General features: G+C 45.3%; 1 protein-coding gene across 6 annotated transcripts in view; it reads left to right on the plus strand.

The window, feature by feature from the left end:
- The window catches only part of LOC310662349 (cyclic nucleotide-binding domain-containing protein 2-like), a 622,152-nt gene extending 604,648 nt beyond the window's left edge, over positions 1 to 17,504 (plus strand). For all 6 annotated transcript variants that reach the window (XM_083409150.1, XM_083409152.1, XM_083409148.1 and 3 more), the window contains 5 exons: positions 3,107 to 3,233; positions 8,376 to 8,553; positions 13,079 to 13,250; positions 14,419 to 14,558; positions 16,817 to 17,504. In XM_083409150.1, the coding sequence (XP_083265276.1) occupies positions 3,107 to 3,233; positions 8,376 to 8,553; positions 13,079 to 13,250; positions 14,419 to 14,558; positions 16,817 to 17,150 (951 nt within the window). In that variant the 3' untranslated portion in view covers positions 17,151 to 17,504. The remainder of the gene's footprint in view (positions 1 to 3,106; positions 3,234 to 8,375; positions 8,554 to 13,078; positions 13,251 to 14,418; positions 14,559 to 16,816) is intronic.
- The last annotated feature ends 3,886 nt before the right edge of the window (positions 17,505 to 21,390 follow it).

The raw sequence follows: 21,390 nt of genomic DNA on the forward strand, positions 1-21,390 counted from the left end.
CCCCCTGTGCCTATTTATCTCGCAACGAAGTCTGTCTCATAATGGTGGATCCCAATTAAAAACTGCGTCACAAGAGAGCCTTTTGTTTTCTTTCCAGATCTTTCAAAAAACAAAGGCTTTAGTTGATATTTTTATTTCCACACAGTTTATTTTCCAATCTCACTTCTTATAAGTTGTATGACGGTTCTTCAGGCGGGGGGGGGGGGGTTGTTAGGTAATATTGTAATAAAAAGAAGAAAAATCCCCCCCCTCCTTTCCGTTCCGTTTTAACATACCGGCATAGATGTTACTCTTTTATGTTATCTTCAGTCCATTCCATTCCATCACTCTTAACTTCTCAGTGGCAGGCTTAATTAGCAGCTAACATACGCTTCTTTTAGCTTGAAGCATGTGCAATAACTTTTATATCCAATTTTTTATCTTAAGTAATGCAACTAGAGTCACTCTCAGAAACAATGTCCGGAAGATCCGAACTCACTCAAGGACTTTCCGTCCAGTGCCCTCACCCCCTCCTTCTTTCGAACTCAGGGGTGATTTATGGGCAACCGTGGACGAGGCTGCATCTTCCCTTCCACCGGGAAGAATTTGGGAGGCTGATTTACTCCCATCACCAGCCCCTTAATTACCTCGTGCGAGCTGGAGAGATGGTATTGTCGGCCATCTTCCAAGGCGCCCCTAGCGGCCCCCCTCATAATGACCACTCTTCACATCTAAAAGAGAGCGCTCTTTGCATGCCCGCACGCAGCTCCCCTCATCCTCCATGACCCCCTGCAGAGCGCCCCTCGACCACCTCCCCAAGTCACAAACCTTGAGGCTCCCACCAAACCTCAGTTCAAATAAAAAAAGTCAATCCTTTATTAGTCATAGCAAACCACACATTATCAAACAAACACCGTATACAAATTGTGCAAAATACGAATTCGGCATAACAAGGTTTGTCCCTGTCAGATCTTTAACTCCAGAGAAAATCAATTTGCATAAATAATACAATATAACACTACCACATCACCGATCAATTAAGAACCACTAAATCTCTTTATAACGGCCCAGTCTTTCTACATGGACAGCACTGAAAAATTCAGCCACTATTAAAGTAATTATATGGCAAGTAGGGCAAGAATACATTAAGAATATAACAAGAATACAAAGCTGAAGCTGAATGAACTGCAGCTAAAATATTATGTTAATTTTTCACATAGTCTAGTCCTTCCCCTGCCCACCCGTCTAATACAGTGGTACCTCGCAAGACGAAATGCCTCGCAAGACGAAAAACTCGCAAGACGAAAGAGTTTTTTGTTTTTTGAGTTGCTTCGCAAGACGAATTTCCCTATGGGCTTGCTTCGCAAGACGAAAACGTCTTGCGCCTTTTTCTTAAAACCGTCAATGCATTCCTATGAGAAACCGTCAATGCATTTCCTATGGGAAACCGTGCTTCGCAAGACGAAAAATTCACAAGACAAAAAAACTCGCAGAACGAATTAATTTCGTCTTGTGAGGCACCACTGTATTCTTAAGAGGGTCTCTTCTCCAGTCTTCAGAGAGTAGCTGGAAGTGGGGAGGCAGAAAATAGTCCTCCTTTCCTTCCACTCTGCAGTTTAATCTGAAATCTTAGGCACAGTCCTGTGCCCAGAGCTCAGAAAATGCTCGCGCTCATTAAATTCCCTCTTCCAAAATGCGCCTAGAACAATAGGAGTTTCACACACTGGTATTTTGGCACAGGAGGCAGGAAATCTCACAAGTGCCTCTCTGTGGCAGAATAACAGTAAAATCGCAAGAACAACAAATTGCTGTCCGTGGATGATATCGAAGAATAGGCCACTTGTGTCTCATACTAGGGCCAACCTTGGTGGAATGTGATGCTGGACAAACAGAAAGAGTTAGCCTGGTGCCCTGGTAGGGTTAGAATTAAGGTTTCAGTTTCTAATTTAGTTCATTGGAGTAATCAATTCAATATCCTTTTAATCTAGTGCCCATGATTAATTAGGCAACTGCCCCCCCCGCCAAAAAATGCAAATTATCTTCTTAAGAAGACACTGTAGATGGCAGTACAGTCAAACCTCGGCTCTGTTTTTGTTTTTTCAAATTTTTTTATTGATTTTCCAAATTTCCAAACAAACGAAAATCCTAACTGTACTTATTCCACTATTATTAACATTGTTAGGTGACTTCCTCAAATCCCCCCAGCTGAATTTCAATGTGTATCATTGTAACAATTTTCCAAAACCAAAATTACTTAATCAATTAACTTCTTTCTTACTTTTCATATAAACTTTAAACATATTATTATATAAAATCACATATTTAAATCCTAAGCCAGTCTGGTATTTGCAAGTATTTCTATTTAAGTTATCTTAGCATATTTAGCTAAATATTCTTTAAATTTCCTCCATTCTTCCTGGTGCTCCTCCTCCTTCTGGTTGCAGACTCTTCCGGTCAGGTCAGCTAGCTCCCAAAAGTCCATCATCTTCATCGGACGGCTCTGTTTTTGAATGATTCAGCTCCCGAACACCCAAACCCTGGACGTAAATGGTCCGTTTTTCGAACATTTTTCAGAAGCTGAACATCCGACGCAGTTTCCTCTTGAGTGCAGGAAGCTCCTGCAACCAATCAGAAGCCACGCCTCGGTTGTCGAATGTTTCGGAAGCCAAACAAGCTTCTGGAATGGACTACTGTATTTTTCGCTCTATAAGACGCACCAGACCATAAGACGCACCAAGTTTTTGGAGGAGGAAAACAAGAAAATAAATATTCTGAATCCCAGAAGCCAGAACAGCAAGAGGGATCGCTGCGCAGCAAAAGCAGCAATCCCTCTTGCTGTTCTGGCTTCTGGGATAGCTGCGCAGCCTGCATTTGCTCCATAACACACATACACACATTTCCCCTTACTTTTTAGGAGGGAAAAAGTGAGTCTTATAGAGGAAAAAATACGATACGTTCGACAACTGAGGTTCGACTGTATTCCTCGGGAAACTTCCTATAAACTGCCAAGGTTTATACATCAGGTCAATTCGTTTTCCTCCTCTGCCCTCCTCTGTGTTCTAATCTAATCTAATAGCTATGGGCCCATACGATCAACTCAGCAGTAGTTTTTCTGTCGTTTCATCAGGGTGTGTGCGAGGTTTTGCGACTGGTGGATCTCAGTACCTGTCCATCTTACCATAAGTGGATCTCAAAACAACTGTGTCTCCCCAAACGCAAGCTACAAATGATGGAGAAGCGCCGCATAGCCGCTGGTATGTTACGACTTTGCCCTTTTACGCACATGTGATTCACCAGGACTTCTCAACTGCCAGGATGGCACCTGGTCTCAGCACATGGTCTTGCAGGTACACAAGGCTACTGCCTTGCTCAAGCTAAATGGGTCCAGGTCTGGTCAGCTGTTAGACTGGAGACCATCTCAGAACCACATATACCGTATTTTTCACTCTATACGACGCACCTGACCATAGGACGCACCCGACCATAGCACGCACCCTGTTTTAGAGGGGGAGAACAAGGAAAAAAATTTCTCTCCCTCTCTGCGCAGCACCCCTTCAGCGAAGTGGCAGGAGAAACAGAGCCCCTTCCATTTCTCCCCCTGCTTCGCTGAAGGGGCGCTGTGCAGAGAGGGAAAGCTGTGCAGCGCCTCTCCAGCAAAGCAAAGCCAGGAGAGCAAGAGGGATTGGTGCGCACCGACCCCCCTTGCTCTCCAGGCTTCAGCAAAAGCAACACAAAGTCTCCGGAGCGCAGCGGGAGAGCTCCCACTGCGCTTCGGAGGCTTTGCGTTGCTATCGCTGACGCCATGGATCCTGCATTCGCTCCATAAGACGCACACACATTTCTCCTTAGTTTTTGCAGAGGGGAAAGAGCGAAAAATACGGTACACGTTGCCGTGAGTTCCATGATGGAAAAATGAAAATGTGAGAAATAATGCAAAAAAACCCACATAAAATAGTATTAATCTTCCCAGAGATGGTTGTTATGCTGGTCTCAGTGAAAGAAATTTCTAAAGTACACAGCGCTATTCTTCTCGAAGAAGTGGTGCCAGAACTTGTCAGTTTGCATTTCTTAGTGCAGAAAATATTGATCTGATGTGTAGAGATCTTTCCTATTCTAATGAGTTCCAGAGGGTTCTGGAAGCTTCTCTGTGTGAAAGAAACAAGCAGAAGGTTCATGGTGTTTGGGTTATTCCTTCAGAGAAGCTGAGTACAGCTGGCTTCAACTGGTTCTGTTATCTCTTCTGCCAAGGTCATGCCGACTATAATATTAAGGACAGAAGGAGCCTGGGTTTCACTTTCACTTTCTATCTCTCTTCCTTCTGGTGTGTTTTGTACTGGCAGGTCTGCTGTACAGTGGTACCTCAGGTAAAGTACTTAATTCATTCTGGAGGTCCGTTCTTAACCTGAAACTGTTCTTAACCTGAAGCGCCGCTTTAGCTAATGGGGCCTCCTGCTGCTGCTGCGCTGCTGGAGCACCATTTCTGTTCTCATCCTGAAGCAAAGTTCTTAACCTGAGGTACTATTTCTGGGTTAGCGGAGTCTGTAACCTGAAGCGCATGTAACCTGAAGCGTATGTAACCCGAGGTACCCCTGTACATAGAATGCTTAGTGAAATATACTCGGAGTCGAGAGTGGATTTCATGCTCTTTATTCAGCTCATAGTGGCGAGGAGGAATGAATGTTCCCCCAGAATGTCTGCTTTATATACATTATTTAGACAATAGGCCCCACGTGATTGGCTAATTCCAGGATTCATCTGTAGGCCAATCAGGTTGCGGGTTCACTTCCACCTGGAGGTGGATTGGTTGGCTCCTGCGGACCAATCAGACTGCTGCATTCTGAATCTTATTGTTCTAGGGCCAATCAGACTGCTGCATTTTGGATCCTATTCAACTCAGGACATAACACTTAGTGTTAAGGTTTTTAGACTTATTGTAAGTTATTGTAAGTGTAAGTTAAGTCTGCTGCAACTGGATTTTTATGGACTCCGCCAATCCTGAATGTATTACATTCGTAACCATTATGCTCATTTGCCTTCAGTAGCAGTAAAGCTCTGTTGGATGAAATACAGTTGCCTCTGGTCTATTTTTTTGGGAATCCTGCAACGTGTTTAAGTTTTTACTCTGCTAACTATACGTTGGAATCGGCTCTGTATCAATACTGGGTAGGATTCAAATTCACCTTGAGCACCTTCCTCATTCTCCTAGAAGGGCAATGGTGCCACCTGAGAGGGGCCAGAAATGAATCATAGAATCACAGAGTTGGAAGAGACCACAAGGGCCATCGAGTCCAACCCCCTGCCAAGCAGGAAAACACCATCAGAGCACTCCTGACATATGGTTGTCAAGCCTCTGCTTAAAGACCTCCAAAGAAGGAGACTCCACCACACTCCTTGGCAGCAAATTCCACTGTCGAACAGCTCTTGCTGTCAGGAAGTTCTTCCTAATGTTTAGGTGGAATCTTCTTTCTTGTAGTTTGGATCCATTGCTCCGTGTCCGCTTCTCTGGAGCAGCAGAAAACAACCTTTCTCCCTCCTCTATATGACATCCTTTTATATATTTGAACATGGCTATCATATCACCCCTTAACCTCCTCTTCTCCAGGCTAAACATGCCCAGCTCCCTTAGCCGTTCCTCATAAGGCATCGTTTCCAGGCCTTTGACCCATCGTTTCCAGGCCTTTGAGTTCCAGCGAATTCTGGCTTGAAAAAGCACTGATATATACGCCAAATCGTGGTTTTTTTATATGCAGAAGCAGAATCAACTCACCAATTTTGAATAACTCCAGCTTGTTTTAATATTTATTTCTTATACAGTGGTACCTCGGGTTACATACGCTTCAGGTTACATACGCTTCAGGTTACAGACTCCGCTAACCCAGAAATAGTGCTTCAGGTTAAGAACAGTTTCAGGTTAAGAACGGACTTCCGGAACGAATTAAGTACTTAACCTGAGGTACCACTGTATTCCAGCTTTCTTCCATTATGGACCTTCTTCAACAGTTTTTAAAACCACACTCCAAAGTTATATCGATTCCAATTTAACTATCACAATGGCCTCAAAGACTCCAGAAAATTATCATTTGATGAGGGCCCTGGGAGAGTGTTCTCACCGGACACCCCAAAATCAAGCAAAACACCATAAGCAAGAGTCGCTTTCACATTCTGAGACTTCTCTGTTTGCCTTGGCCAATGTTCTAGGTCTCCTTTTGCTGATCTTGGCAGGAGGGCCGTTCCAGGAAAGCTTGGAACCCAAGCAGTATAGGATGTGCCAAAACTCTCTTTTCCCACGAAACGGTGCACTATGAAGAATAAACATGAAATGGAATAAAAATAGCAAAACAAAGAATGGCTGTAGCTGGAAGCTCTCCTAAATCAAGCAGAAAAGAAACAAAAACAGGCCGACCTTTGCTAATGGCTTTTCATAGATGGCAGCAATTGCATGGCTTCTATGCCTTCTATGCCTCTATCCCTGGAGCAGATATAGCAAAAACTGTATGTAGGAAGCAGACTGGAAGGAACATGCCAGTGCTTTTTTCTTGGGGTATGCAGGGGTACGCATACCCCTAAACACTTTGTGAACTGTTGGCCTCATTGAGGGGCTGTGCTGGTCCCGGGGGGTTACCATGCGGCATGGTCTGAGTCCAGTCCGAGGTCGAGGGTGTGGAATGGAGGCTGTCCATCAAGGCTGAAGCGGGGTCCAAGGCGGGGAGTCGGGTGAGGTCAGTAACCCTGGCAGAAGAGCAGGACAGGGTGCAGGCAGGAACAGGCTACCAACAATGTTGCTCCCGCACCCTGGGACTGGGGATGGCTGGCTTTTATCTGCCCCGAGGCATAGGGCAGCCCCGGTCCACAGGTGACTTGCCTCTCCTGGCCTGGAAGCGAGCACTCCTCCTGCGGGAACTTAGTTCCCTCCGCCTCTCTGCCCTGAGCCTCTGCAGCTCAGGAGAGGCTAGAGGGTTACCGGACCCAGAGGCAACCTCCTTCTCCCCTGACGTTCTTAACCTGAAACTGTTCTTAACCTGAAGCACCACTTTAGCTAATGGGGCCTCCTGCTGCCGCCATGCTGCCGGAGCACGATTTCTTTTCTCATCCTGAAGCAAAGCTCTTAACCTGAAGCACTATTTCTGGGTTAGCGGAGTCTGTAGCCTGAAGTGGATGTAACCTGAAGTGTATGTAACCTGAGGTACCACTGTACACCATACTCTCCAATATTTCTCTGATGAAAATAGGGATGTCCGATTCTATTATTATTATTATTATTATTATTATTATTATTATTATTTATTTTATTAAGCACCACTCATCTGACCAGCTGCTCTGGGCAGCTTCCAACATTTATAAAAACATAACATGAAAAAAGCTTCTGTATACAGGGCCATGTGGCCAGCATGACTAAACCGCTTCTAGGACACGGGTGTTCCTTGCTTGGGGGGGGGGGACTTTTAATACAACCTTCTTACCAGTTTCAAATTTTACAGAAAAATACCAGAAATGAAAAAAGCAGAAAGACAAAAGTCTTACCCTTAACTCATCTACTACAGAAATCTAAAGCCCTTGCATAAATTGGCCTTCACACCTTAATGCATTTTTTTACACATTAAGTTTGAAGTAGCCCTTGTTTAAGTTTTTTTGGCAACGCAAACCTAAAGCATGCATTCTTACAATGTCCATTTGCTTCACAAATGCTCCTGGTACTCTTTCTGTTCTGCATTGGACCTAACATAAATATTGCCGACGCACAAAGACAACTTAGAATGTAACCCTTACTGAAATATACTCAGAGTCGCAAAGTGATTTCATGCTCTTTATTCAGCTCATAGTGGTGAGGAGGAATGAATGAATGTCCCCTCACAGTATCTGCTTTATATACATTATTTACACAATGGGCTGCACATGATTGGCTAATTCCAGAATTCAACTGTAAGCCAATCAGGTTGTGGATTCACTTCTATCTGGAGCATGATTGGGTGGTTCCTGCCAACCAATCATACTGCTGCATTGTTCTAGGACCAATCAGACTGCTGCATTCTGAATCCTATTGTTCTAGGGCCAATCAGACTGCTGCCTTTTGGATCCTATTGTTCTAGGACCAATCAGACTGCTGCAGTTTGGATCCTATTCAACTCAGTACATAACACTTACCCTGCTCACCTGGGAAATAAACACCAACGAATTCAATACAACTTACTTCTGAAAAGGCTTGGTTAGCATTAAAAACCTGATATGTGAAAACAGTGTAATTTTTTTTTTAAAAAAGTAGGAACTTTCTGAGCTGCTCCTATCCTTTAAAACATGCAATTTTATTGTGCGGTAACCTTTTGAATTTTCCTTTAATTAAATTAAATTTAGAGGGGGGCAATGGCTTTTTCACATAGCTAGCTTTTCTTCTTATGCAGAGATTGCGTGCGTTGACAGATTCAAAAGCACGATGTGGAATTCCTTCAGTGGGGAGAGATTGAAGGACCTCAAAGACTACTATATCAGTCAGCGGAATGAACAGTATGACCAGTTCCTGAAGCAGGACAGTCTCTTCAACAGGCAGCATAAAAGTGTCGTGATAAACGTGGACAAAAGGTGAGGGGCCGAGGGGGCTTTCCGGGTTGTATTTCTAGAGGCAGAGAGTGCAAAGGAAATGGCTGGTCGCGTAGGGTGCAAGTGGCAGGCTGCTGCCGGAGACTGCTGCCCGGTTGCCAGGTGTGGCGTTTGCCTCCTAGGTGGGTCATAAGGAAAGGGTTAAATGAGTGTGAAGTGATTGGCCAGTGGGAACCCAAGGGGTGGAGTTAGAGTTAGAGTTGGTGTTGCTTGGAAGTTAGTTGAGAGTTGGGAGTTGGAGAAGGAAGAGGGAGGATATACTGTATTTTTCGCCCTATAGGACGCACTTTTCCCCCTCCAAAAATGAAGGGGAAATGTGTGTGCGTCCTATGGGGCGAATGCAGGCTTTCGCTGAAGCCTGGAGAGCGAGAGGGGTCGGTGTGCACCGACCCCTCTCCCTCTCCAGGCTTTAGGAAGCTATCCGCAAGCCGTGGGAGCCTGCTGGAGTTCCCCCCGGGCTCCCCCGGCTTGCACAGAGCTGCCTGCATCCCGAAGCCCCGGCGCGCTGAGCGGTTGCACCGGGGCTTCGGGTAGCTCTGCGCAAGCCCCGGGAGGGCTCCCCCAGCTTGCGCAGCGCTGCCTCTTATCCCGAAGCCCCGGCGCGCTTAGCAGTTGTGCCGGGGCTTCGGGTAGCTCTGCGCAAGCCGCGGGAGAGCTCCCCCGGCTTGCGCAGCGCTGCCTCTTATCCCAAAGCCCCGGCGCACTTAGCAGTCGTGCCGGGGCTTCGGGTAGCTCTACGCAAGCCGCGGGAGGGCTCCCACGACTTGCGGAGAGCAGCCTGTTCTGGGGGCTGGGGTTGGGGGAAGCTCGGGCTTCCCCCACCCCAGCCTCGCGCCTTGGGGGGGGAAATAATTTTTTTTCTTTATTTCCCCCCCAAAAAACTAGGTGCGCCTTATGAACCGGTGCGCCCTATGGGGCGAAAAATACGGTAAGTCTGTGGGTTCGTCGAGTTGTGTTGTGAGAGAGTGAGAGGAACTGTTAGGTGGAGTCAGATAGATAGTTGGGATAATCAATTTGAAGTTGTTAGGAACGTATAGGTCAGTAAAGGAACTACGATTTAGAAACTGCCAAGAAAATTAACTGAAACCATAAACTTGTTCATGCCTATAAAATAAACTTGATTATTTGTTAATGTTAACGACTGTCTGGACTCCATGTGTACCCAATAGAAACGGGTTGGTGGCAGCGGGAAAGCAATCACAGTGGTGGCACAGGGATCAATAGACCGCCAAACGTCCAGGGACCCTGTGGTGATCGCCACACCAGGAACGCACAAAGACAAGGAAATGTTTCTTACCACCCGCTTTTTATTCAGTATTTACAGAGAGAGGCTATAGAACCCAGCCTCTTGGATAATGGCGTTGTCCTGAGTGAATCTCCACCCCTGTCTCTCCCACTTCCTCATTCATCACTTCTACGGGTGCTGCTAGGCGCCCTCCGTCTTTGATCTCTTTGCTCTCCTACTTTCTTCTTTTTTAAAAAATAATATTTATTAGAGGTTTAATAATTACAGAAAAAAGAAGAAAGAAACAATAAAAAATTTAACAGAACAAAACAATACCTTACAATACATCGAAAACAAAAACAAAAAACAATACAGAAAAACAACAAGAAAAACAAAAACACATCCAATATTTCCATATCTTTACCTTTCATTTACTTGTTTCATCGACCTCCTCACACCTCCCTTTTTTGTATTCTAGTTCAATTAGCTATTTCAGCAAATCCTTTCCATCTTTCTCAATTTTTTGTTCTATAATTTATCTTAACACAATCTTACCTTAAATTTTCCACTTTGGCCCATTAACAATCAGTTTTTGCTTAACTCTTTATAACATTTCTGCTAAAACCATATAACTTAATTCCAGCATTCTTCTAACATTCATTAATTTTGCAATATTTCTGTAAGTATACTTTGAATTTTTTCCAATCTTCCTCCACCGACTCTTCTCCCTGGTCTCAGATTCTGCCAGTCATTTCCGCCAATTCCATGTGCTCTCCTACTTTCAAGGCTTGCCAGGTTCTGGGAGATGGAAGGTCTGGAATGCTTTCTCTCTCCCCCCCCAATGATATTTATTGAATTTCATACAAAGACATAACTTTAACATAATAAAAAAAGAAAAAAATATTAATAAAACAAAAAGGAGAAAAAGAAGAATGAAGAAAATAAAATATTACAAACCCACATATACCACCACCAGATACATAAATAAAACTTAGTTAACTGGTTAAATTCCAACTTCATAAACATATTACTTGACTTCCTCTAATCTCTTCCAACTGAATTTCCTTGTAATTGAATGTAGCAGTTTCCAATATCATTACTACATGTAACAATATTCCTGTTATAATCAAATTTCCTAACTTTCCTTATCCTACTATTTCTTATTTATTTATTTAATCCTGATTTAATCCATTTAGTCCTAGGCCTAATTAGTTCTTTCAAGTAATTACAAATCTTTAATGTTACAATATTTAAATTTAAATTTCTTCCAGTCTTCTTGATATTCCTCTTCTTTCTGGTCACGGATTCTCCCAGTGAGATCAGCCAGCTTCATAAGGTCCATCATCTTCACCTGCCATTCTTCTACCATTGGTAATTCTTGTCTTTTCCATTTTTTTGGCTATTAAAATCCATGCAGCAGTTGTGGCATACAAAAATATTTTTACATCTTTTTTGGGCAATTCAAAACCTATTATTCCAAGGAGAAAGGCCTCCAGTTTCTTCATAAATGTATGTTTCATCATTTTTTAAAATTCATTATAAATGGAATGATTTCTAAAGACACTGTGTCCGTCAGCTGTCACCCCGCCCCCCACTGCTCCCTCTTCCTCCTTCTCCCCCATTATTTCCCAACTTCCCCCCTCATCTGCCTCTGAGCTGTGGCCTCCCTCAAACCCCTGTTGTAAATCTGTCACCTTTTCTAATTGCTAAGATTGAAATCCCGCTAATGCGGTTCTGCTGTTTTATGTCAGCTATGCAGGTGAGCTACACAAAATATCTGGAAGCATTTCATTTTGGATTAGTTTCTGTTATGTACTGAAGTTCTCACCCTGGGCCAGCAGGGGGACACTGTAGATAGTTTTCACTCAGGTCCACATATGCAAATAAGGGATTGAAAGTGACGTTCAGTGATTGGATAGTTACGGAAAATGGTTACTGTTGCGTTCTAGTGGAGCTCTATATAAGCAGGCTGGCTGAACCCTTAAGTCCAGTTCTGTTCTGGCCTGTGAATAAACAAGAGCTGTTTGAAGAATCGCTGTGTCGTCTGATATGTTCACCCACAACTTAACAGTTTCCTTCTGCTAAACTGTCTTGCTCTTCCTCCTCCTCCCTAGAAGGGTCAAGCTGGGGAGGCGGTCTCTCCCATTCCTCGTCTGCCCAGACCCTGACAGCAAGGAGCTAAACCTGTAGTATGGAACCGTCAATCCTTGGGTCTAATTGGGGCCACCAGGCCCCTGGATTTGGCCTGCAATATTATTTTGGGCAAACCACGTCCACCTGTCGTTCACCTGAGATCACATGAATGTCAGGTGGGGAGATCTCTTCACTCTGATCAGTGTGCAAAAATTCGAGATAAGGGTTCTTGCATCTCACAAGCCACAGTGAACCGTCGAAGAGCAGCCTGCATTTGGCACTTTTACAGGTGCTTCATAATGCCTGCGCTGTGTTTGTAATAACCCAGTCCTTTACACTTTGGGACTCCTTGCCTGTTGATATCCAGCCAGGCACTTTCACTGTATTCTTTTTGGTGCCTGCTGAACACATTCATATTTAGATAAACCCACCCAGATGTTTTTTGTCTACGGCCATACTACCCTGAACACGCCCGATCTTGTCTGATCTCGGAAGCTAAGCAGGGTCAGGCCTGGTTAGTACTTGGATGGGAGACTGCCTGGGAATACTGGGTGCCGTAGGCTTTTTTGGGGGGGGCGCGGGGGGCGCTGTGGGTTAAACCACAGAGCCTAGGACTTGCCGATCAGAAGGTCGGCGGTTCGAATCCCCGTGATGGGGTGAGCTCCCGTTGCTTGGTCCCAGCTCCTGCCAACCTAGCAGTTTGAAAGCACGTCAAAGTGCAAGTAGATAAATAGGTACCGCTCCGGCAGGAAGGTAAACGGCATTTCCGTGCGCTGCTCTGGTTCGGCAGAAGTGGCTTAGTCATGCTGGCCACATGACCCGGAAGCTGTACGCCGGCTCCCTCAATCAATAAAGCGGGATGAGCCTCGCAACCCCAGAGTCGGTCACGACTGGACCTAATGGTCAGGGGTTCCTTTACCTTTACTTTACCCAGATGTTTAGAACATTTTGATGAGTTTAAAATTGCCTTAGTCTCTTTTATCCTGGTTTTAACTTTCTGTACATTTTAAATTATGGCTGTAAAAATTTTTAGTGATGATTTAATCATTTTAGCATTCTGTAAACAGCTTTGAGGTAGTAGATATATTTTATCAAACAAACAAAGAGACAAACAAACAAACAAGTGTGCCCCCACTTTTAAATTTCTAGTTCATTCATTCAGAGGCATCATGGTGACGACGATCGGGAGGTTGTTCAAAAGATTATATCGGGAGAGTTCATAAAGGAACCCACGTACTCTACTTCCTATGGAGAGATGCCAACTTCTGTTGCGGCAGCTGTATACATCAGAATGGATGAATTGCGCAAAGGAGAAATGATAGTAAGTATATTCTAGCTGTGCTGGTCCCGGGGGCTAACTGAGAGGCAAGGTCCGAGTCCAGTCCAGGGTCGAGGGTGCAGTATGGAGGCATTCCATCAAAGCTGAAGCTGGGTCCAAGGCAGGGAGTCGGGTGAGGTCAGGGGCTCCGGCAGAGAAGCAGGACAGGGTTCAGGCAGGAACAGGCTACTAACAATGTTGCTCCCGCAACTTGGGACTGGGGCTGGCTGGCTTTTATCTGCCCCGAGGCATAGGGCAGCCCCGGTCCACAGGTGACTCACCTCTCCTGGCCTGGAGGCGAGCACTCCTCCTGTGGGAACTTAGCTCCCTCTGCCTCTCTGCCCTGAGCCTCTGCAGCTCAGGAGAGGCTGGAGGGTTACCGGACCCAGAGGCAACCCCAGCTTCCCCTGATGGGGCTGAGAGTGGAGCACCTGCAGGCAATGGGTCCTCCATCACCTCAGGGGCCAGAGCAGACTCAGCTGGTGCCTGCACCTGAGGATCCAGCACAGGTGAGGACCCTTCAGGCTCATGCCCTAGCCCCGGCTCAGCTGGTTTATGTTCATGAAAGAGGCCTTGGGTATTCCTTCACTCCAGCCCCTTGTATGCAGAAAATGTCTTGCATTCAGCTGTTTCAGGCGTCTTTTAATTTCGTGACTGCTGTCACCATCTGCAGTGATCATAGAGCCCAAGAAAGTAAAATCTCTCACTGCCTCCATTTCTTCCCTTCTATTTGCCAGGAGTTGATGGGACCAGTGGCCATGATCTTCCTTTTTTTGATGTTGAGCTTCAAACCATATTTTGCGCTCTCCTCTTTCACCCTCATTAAAAGGTTCTTTAATTCCTCCTCATTTTCTGCCATCAATGTTGTGTCATCTGCATATCTGATGTTGTTGATATTTCTTCCGGCAATCTTAATTCCGGCTAGGGATTCATCCAGCCCAGCCTTTTGCATGATGAATTCTGCATATAAGTTAAATAAGCAGGGAGACAATATACAGCCTTGTCGTACTCCTTGCATTCAGCAGTTATGTACAAATGGAGTGGCAAGCATTTGGCAGCTCAAACCGAATTAAATCAGACTCTGCAAATACGGTACTTTTAAAGGTGGTCTGCTCAAAAGTTGTACAAAGATTGGTGGAAGGATCTCCTCACGGTTTGCATTTCTTCTCAGGCAAATCTGCAAGATAGTCGTGTCATAGTTTTGGTCAGTCAGGGGGCAGAGATCATCCGTCTGAAAAAAGAGAAGGTTGAGGAATGGGCAGATGCTGCCACCATGACAAAATTTGGCAAAATAAAGATGAAATATCCCAGGTAAGCCCGACTGAAGCATTGGGGTGGGCTGGCGCGAGATAGATATTGGGGGGTTGTGATTCATGGGGTCAAGCCCATTATATAATGAGGGAAACACAGGTGCTATGTTGTAGACTAAGTTTGAGGCCCCTTTGACAAATCTATTTCCCTGTATCTGTACGGAGTGTTCAGATATTATGTGGTTTGCTGGAGCCAATGAGAAGCAGGTTTAGAACAGAACAGAACCTAAACAGTACAGTCATACCTCGGGTTACAGACGCTTCAGGTTGCGCGTTTTTGGGTTGTGCACTGCGCCGAACCCGGAAGTACCGGAACGGGTTACTTCTGGGTTTTGGCGCATGCGCAGAAGTGCTAAATCGCGCTTTGTGCTTGTGCAGAAGCGCTGAATCATGACCCGCACATGCACAGCGCTGCAGGTTGTGAACGTGCCTCCTGCACGGATCATGGTTCGCAACCCGAGCTGTATAGAAATTTATTCATGTATGCGACTACAGCAGCAAGAATGTTATTTGCACAAAGATGGAAAGAATAAGAAGTTCCGACAAAAGAAGAATGGATACAAAAACTTGTGGACTATGAAGAAATGGCGAAACTTACCGGAAAAATTAGAAATCAAGATAACAAATTAAAAGACGCTAAATGACACCATTCAGTTTTCAAAACAGACCAATGAGGTTGTATTCAATTAAGTTTTACTCTGAGCAGGCCCACTAAAATTAATGAACATGACTAAGTTAGGTCCATTAATTTCAGTAGATCTACTCTGAGTAAGAGTTACTTGAATACCACCCCATGGCCTTGAAAGGGATTAGACCAATTCATGGAGGAAAAGGTTATCAATGGATACTCAATATGTCAGCTATGTCCTGTTGTTCTCAGTTTCTCTTTGTGGACTTTTCCAGAAGCATGTGGTTGGCCACTGTGAGAACAGAATGCAGGAGAAAATGAGAACTGATGCTCTGGCATTTGCCCCAGAGAAGCAGTGCTGGATTCACGTATAAGCTCAATAAGCTATAGCTTAGGGCCCGACTCTCTTGGGGGCCCCAAAAAAATTTAAAGGAGAAAAAATGGATGTACATTTCCAAAAAATAAGATTAAAATAAAACCTACATACAGCAACAGTGTTTTGTGTTGTGTAGGCTCCTATGATTCTATGATGTTAGTACAGAGGTACCTCTGGATATGAACGGGATCCGTTCCGGATCCCTGTTCGCATCCTGAAGCGAATGTAACCGCCTGTGGGTCGCAATTCGCCGCTTCCACGTATGCGTGCAATGTCATTTTGACAGTTTGCGCATGCGCGAGTGGTGAAAGCCGGAAGTAACGCATTACGTTACTTCTGGGTCGCCTCGTAGCGCAACCCGAAAGTGCTCAACCTGAAGCATATTTAACCCGAGGTATGACTATACAGTGGACCCTCCAGATACGAATTAAATTTGTTCCAGGGGTCTGTCCGCAACCTGAAAAGTCTGTTGGTAGAGGTGCTGCTTCTGCGCACGCATGTGGGGCGATTGAGCGCTTCTGCGCATGCGCGTGGCACACAGAACACTTCTGTGCATGTGCTAAACTCAGAAGTATACACTTCCGGGTTTGCTGCATTTGAAACCCGAAAGTTACGTATCCAGAGCGGTACATAGCTAGAGGGTCCACTGTAATGCGCCCCATCTGCTAGCCTGCTCCCTAAAATATCACTGGTTTGCTCATTTCTATATACAGGGTGCCTACATTCTGCATGGACTGGTTGTAACAATTACTTTGATAAAATGCATATTTTGTTATGTGCAAATGGCTTTAGATACCTATTAGGTCCAGAAATTACCATATAGCATATATTCAACACAAGAAACAGTGAAAATTTGTTGTTGACAAGGGATAGCTGGGCATATAAAGGGCCCCATTACCTTCTGTTATGCACTGAAGTTCTCACCGTGGGCCAGCAGGGGGATACTGTAGATAGTTATGCAAATGAAGGATCGAAAGTGACGTTCAGTGATTGGATAGTTTTAGAAAGTTTTTACAGTAACGTTGTAGTGCTCTATATAAGCAGGCTGACTGAACCCTTCAGCCCAGTTCTGTTTTGGGTCTGTGAATAAACAAGAGCTGTTTGAAGAATCGCTGTGTCGTCTGATATGTTCACCCACAACTTAACACCTTCAGTAGCTGAGGGCCTCATCAAACCTAAATCCGGCCCTGCAGAGAAGAACTGTTTGGCTGCAGGGGGATGCCACCCTATTCTCAATTTTCAATTCCCTTTTCAGTGATGACGAGCTGTGTCAAGTCTTCCTCAGACAGAACTCCTGGGAATCGTTTAAGAAAGATCTGCTGGGCGTTGTGATGCGTCCCAAACTCATGAAGATGGTGCACCCTCCTCATCCGTGCCCGACGGAAGAAATCTACGACCCTTGGTGCGTGAACCAAGCGGGCGTCTTGGACCTAAGCAAGATGCGCCACCAAAAGGAACTTACCTCGCAGAAGTATAAGTTCGTCCCCGTTGGGGCGGAACACGGAAAACAGAGTTTGCCAAATATTCAGCCAAGACTGATCCATAGCATCACAGTCCTCCGTTCTCCTTTGGATGGAGCCTTCCAGTGAGCTGTTTCAAGGTTTTTTATTTGCCGGGCAGCGACATGGTAGGGGGGCAACTCTAAAAAGATCAAGGAGCGATTCTGGCAGTGTGTGTGTGTGTGTGTGTGTGTGTGTGTTCATACATAAATATACATATACATATCCAGCTTTGCTTTATGTAAGTTTTCTTCTCTGGTAGAAAGCACCTTATTATTTTTTTACAGTAGATCTGTGATGTGAATTTTGAATCAGCAGTTAATTTCATTTTCTTCCGGTATTGCCATACAGAGAATATTTTTTTCTCTTCAAGATTCTGTGTTTGTGTATCCCCATATATACATATATTTATCAATAAATTATATTTAATGTTTAGTACTGAAACCCATTTTATGTGTGTTTAATGGAACGCTGGGGGTAAATCCAATTCATTTGGATTTATTTCTGAATAGGCATACATAGGGTTCTTCCTCATTCCCGTGATCAGGATGTTATTCAGTAGTGGTCTGGAGCATTTTCCTATCTGCTCTAAGGAGACTTCCAGGCTGTTGCTGTCATGTGGGTGGGAGCCAGTGGCATAGCAGCAAATTCAAACTGTGTCATTAAGTGGGTTTTGAGCTCCTTAAGAACCTTGCTTCAATACCCTCCCCTGCAAATATCTATCTATCTATCTATCTATCTATCTATGGAGGGACGCGGGTGGCGCTGTGGGTTAAACCACAGAGCCGAGGGTTTGCCAATCAGAAAGTTGGTGGTTTGAATCTCCACAACAGGGTAAGCTCCCGTTGCTCGGTCCCTGCTCCTGCCCACCTAGCAGTTAGAAAGCATGTCAAAGTGCAAGTAGATAAATAGGTACCACTCTGGCGGGAAGGTAAACAGTGTTTCCGTGTGCTGCTCTGGTTCACCAGAAGCGGCTTAGTCATGCCGGCCACATGACCCAGAAGCTGTACGCCGGCTCCCTCGGGCAATAAAGCGAGATGAGCGCGCAACCCCAGAGTCGGTCACGACTGGACCTAATGATCAGGGGTCCCTTTACCTTTATCTTATACACACACACACACACACACACACACACGCAGTGGTACCTCTGGTTGTGAACAGGATCCATTCTGGAGCCCCATTTGCAACCTGAAAGGAAAGCAACCTGGTCTGCGCATGCGTGGGTTGTGATTCACTGCTTCTGCGCATGTGCGTTATGTCATTTTGTGCATCTGCGCATGTGCGAGCGGCGAAACCTGGAAGTAACCCTTTCGGTACTTCCAGGTCGCCATGGGACGCAACCTAAAAAGACGTAACCCGCAGCATTCGCAACCCGAGGTATGACTCTGTGTGTGTGTGTGAGAGAGAGAGAGTGTATATACACACACAGTAACGAAAATTGACAGGAAAATGCACTTCTCCCAAACTTTGTGCACAATTTGAATTGGGATGTAAACAGGTCATCTGGAAGCAACCTTAGAAAATCTAGCACTGAACATCTATCTTAAAGGTAGAAATGCTGTTTGATGTAGTGTTACTCTAATTTCAGTGCAGTGTGTGTGGCAAAAATTAACATCACCCTTTCACCTTTTCTAATTGCTAAGATTGAAATCTGGCTAATGTGGTTCTGCTGTGTCAGCTATGCAGGTGAGCTACACAAAATATCTGGAAGCATTTCATTTGGGATTAGTTTCCTTCTGCTATCCCAGGGGTCAGCAAAGTTTTCAGCCATGGGCCGGTCCAGAGTCCCTCAGACCATGTGGTGGGCTGGACTATACAGTGGTGCCTCGCAAGACGAAATTAATTCGTTCCGTGAGTTTTTTCGTTGAGCGAGTTTTTTCGTCTTGCGAAGCACCACTGCATTTAAACACTAACAACGGCGGGGAGGGGTGGGGAGAAGCAGGGCAGCTGCCACAGCCGGTACCTTGGACTCACCCGTGCCTTGTGGCCACCGTGCGACGCGGCTGCTGGAGGGCGGCGGGGCTCAGGAGCGCGACTCCGGCTGCAGCGCTGGCTGCTGGCGGCAATGGCTCTCTGAGGGGAGCGCGCGAGGGTGGTGGGCAGCGGCGCGAGGCAGCCAGAAGGTCGGAAGGTCGGCCGGAAGGTGGGAGGGAGCCGGAGGAGCCGTCAGCGGGAAGGTGGGAGGGAGCCGGAGGAGCGGGGAAGCGAGCGTGCGTGCGTGCAGTGACCGTCGCCATGACAGGAGAGGCAGGGCTGTTTCGTCTAGCGAAGCAGGCCCTTAGGAAAATCCGTCTTGTGAAGCACCTCAGAAAACGAAAAACCCTTTCGTCTAGCGAGTTTTTCGTCTTCCGAGGCATTCGTCTTGCGGGATACCACTGTATTTTGAAAAAAAATATGAACGCATTCCTATGCCCCCAAATAATCCAGAGATGCATTTTAAATAAAAGCACACATTCTACTCATGTAAAAACAAGCTGACTCCCTTCCGCGGGCTGGATTTAGAAGGCGACTGGGCCGGCTCCGGCTCCCGGGCCTTAGTTTGCTGTACTATATGCCCTCTCGGTTAGGCTATCATTTGGGGGGAAAGGCAAGTCCACAGATTTTTGTTGTTTCTCTGGGAGCTTTTTGCATTGCCTATTTACCAGCTGGAAACAACAATCCTTTGTGTTTGTGACATTTTAATTGCTTACACAGCCACCTTCCCAAGTTAAAAGATTGTGAAGGCAAATGGCATGTGGGACAACGGCAAGCCTTGCTGCATCAATGAACCCATTTCTTGGTACGGGAGACAAGGCAAACATAAATCTCAACCGTATTTAAACCAAATTTAGTAACATTGTTCAGTGACTTCCTCGTATCCCCCTGGTTGAATTTCAGTGTATATCATTTTAACGGTTTTCCAAAACCAATATTCTTATAAAATTAACTTAATCACTTAACCTTTTCCCCACCTTTCCAGTTCAGTATTAAACATATTAATTCATCACATTACCTATTTAAATCTGTTATTTGCAAGCTTCTCCAATTAATTTAACTTAACATATTTAACTAAATAGTCTTTAAATTTCATCCATTCTTCCTGGTAATCTTCCTCCTTCTGGTCGCGGATTCTTCCAGTCAGATCAGCTAGCTCCGAAAAATCCATCATCTTCATCTGCCAATCTTCCACTGTTGGTACTTCTCGCGCTTTCCAATTCTTAGCTAATAAAATTTGAGCAGCAGTTGTGGCATACAAAAATAATTTATTCCTGTTATTCCAAGAAGAAAGACCTCTGGTTTCTTTATAAATGTATATTTCAACATTTTCTTCAATTCATTATAAATCTTCTCCCAGAAGTCTTTTACCTTGGGGCAGGTCCACCACATATGATAAAAGGTACCCTTCTCCTCTCTTGCCTTTCTTGCTTGACCAGATAGAAGTGTCAACTGAAATTCCAGCGAGTCCCCTTTGGTCTAGGGGGTCTCTGGTTGTCTGCCACAGCTGTACAATCATGAGTCAAATGAAATGTCTGTCCCTCTACCAATGTTGGTTAGAGCGTAGTGGTGACAATACCAAGGTTGCATATTCCTGCATTGTACATGATCCTCAGATTTCCTTCCATCTCAACGATTCCATGGGATTTCTATGAGATTTGCAGTATGATAATCTTGGCAAGTGGGGACACGGGTGGCGCTGTGGGTTAAACCACAGAGCCTAGGACTTGCCGATCAGAAGGGCAGCAGTTCGAATCCCTGCGACAGAGTGAGCTCCCGTTGCTCGGTCCCTGCTCCTGCCCACCTAGCAGTTCGAAAGCATGTCAAAGTGCAAATAGATAAATAGGTACCGCTCCAGCGGGAAGGTAAACGGCATTTCCGTGTGCTGCTCTGGTTCACCAGAAGCGGCTTAGTCATGCTGGCCACATGAACTGGAAGCTGTACGCCGGCTCCCTCGGCCAATAAAGCGAGATGAGCGCCACAACCCCAGAGTCGGCCACGACTGGACCTAATGATCAGGGGTCCCTTTACCTTTACTATATGAGCCTTGATAAGGCAACAGTGGTGTCCAGCTGATCTTATCTTCCCTCCTTCCACAAAAGGCACTGCAATCTATCATCAGGGGTCAGCAAACCTTTTCAGCAGGGGGCCGGTCCACTGTCGCTCAGACCTTGTGGGGGGCCAGTCTATATTTTGGAAAAAAAATATGAACAAATTCCTATGCCCCACAAATAACCCAGAGATGCATTTTAAATAAAAGCAAACATTCTGTTCATGCTAAAACACCAGGCAAGCCCCATAAATAACCCAGAGATGCATTTTAAATAAAAGGGCACATTCTACTCATGTAAAAACA

The sequence above is a fragment of the Podarcis tiliguerta genome (assembly GCF_965153285.1).
Source record: "Podarcis tiliguerta genome assembly, chromosome: 1".
In the NCBI taxonomy this organism is placed as follows: domain Eukaryota; kingdom Metazoa; phylum Chordata; class Lepidosauria; order Squamata; family Lacertidae; genus Podarcis; species Podarcis tiliguerta.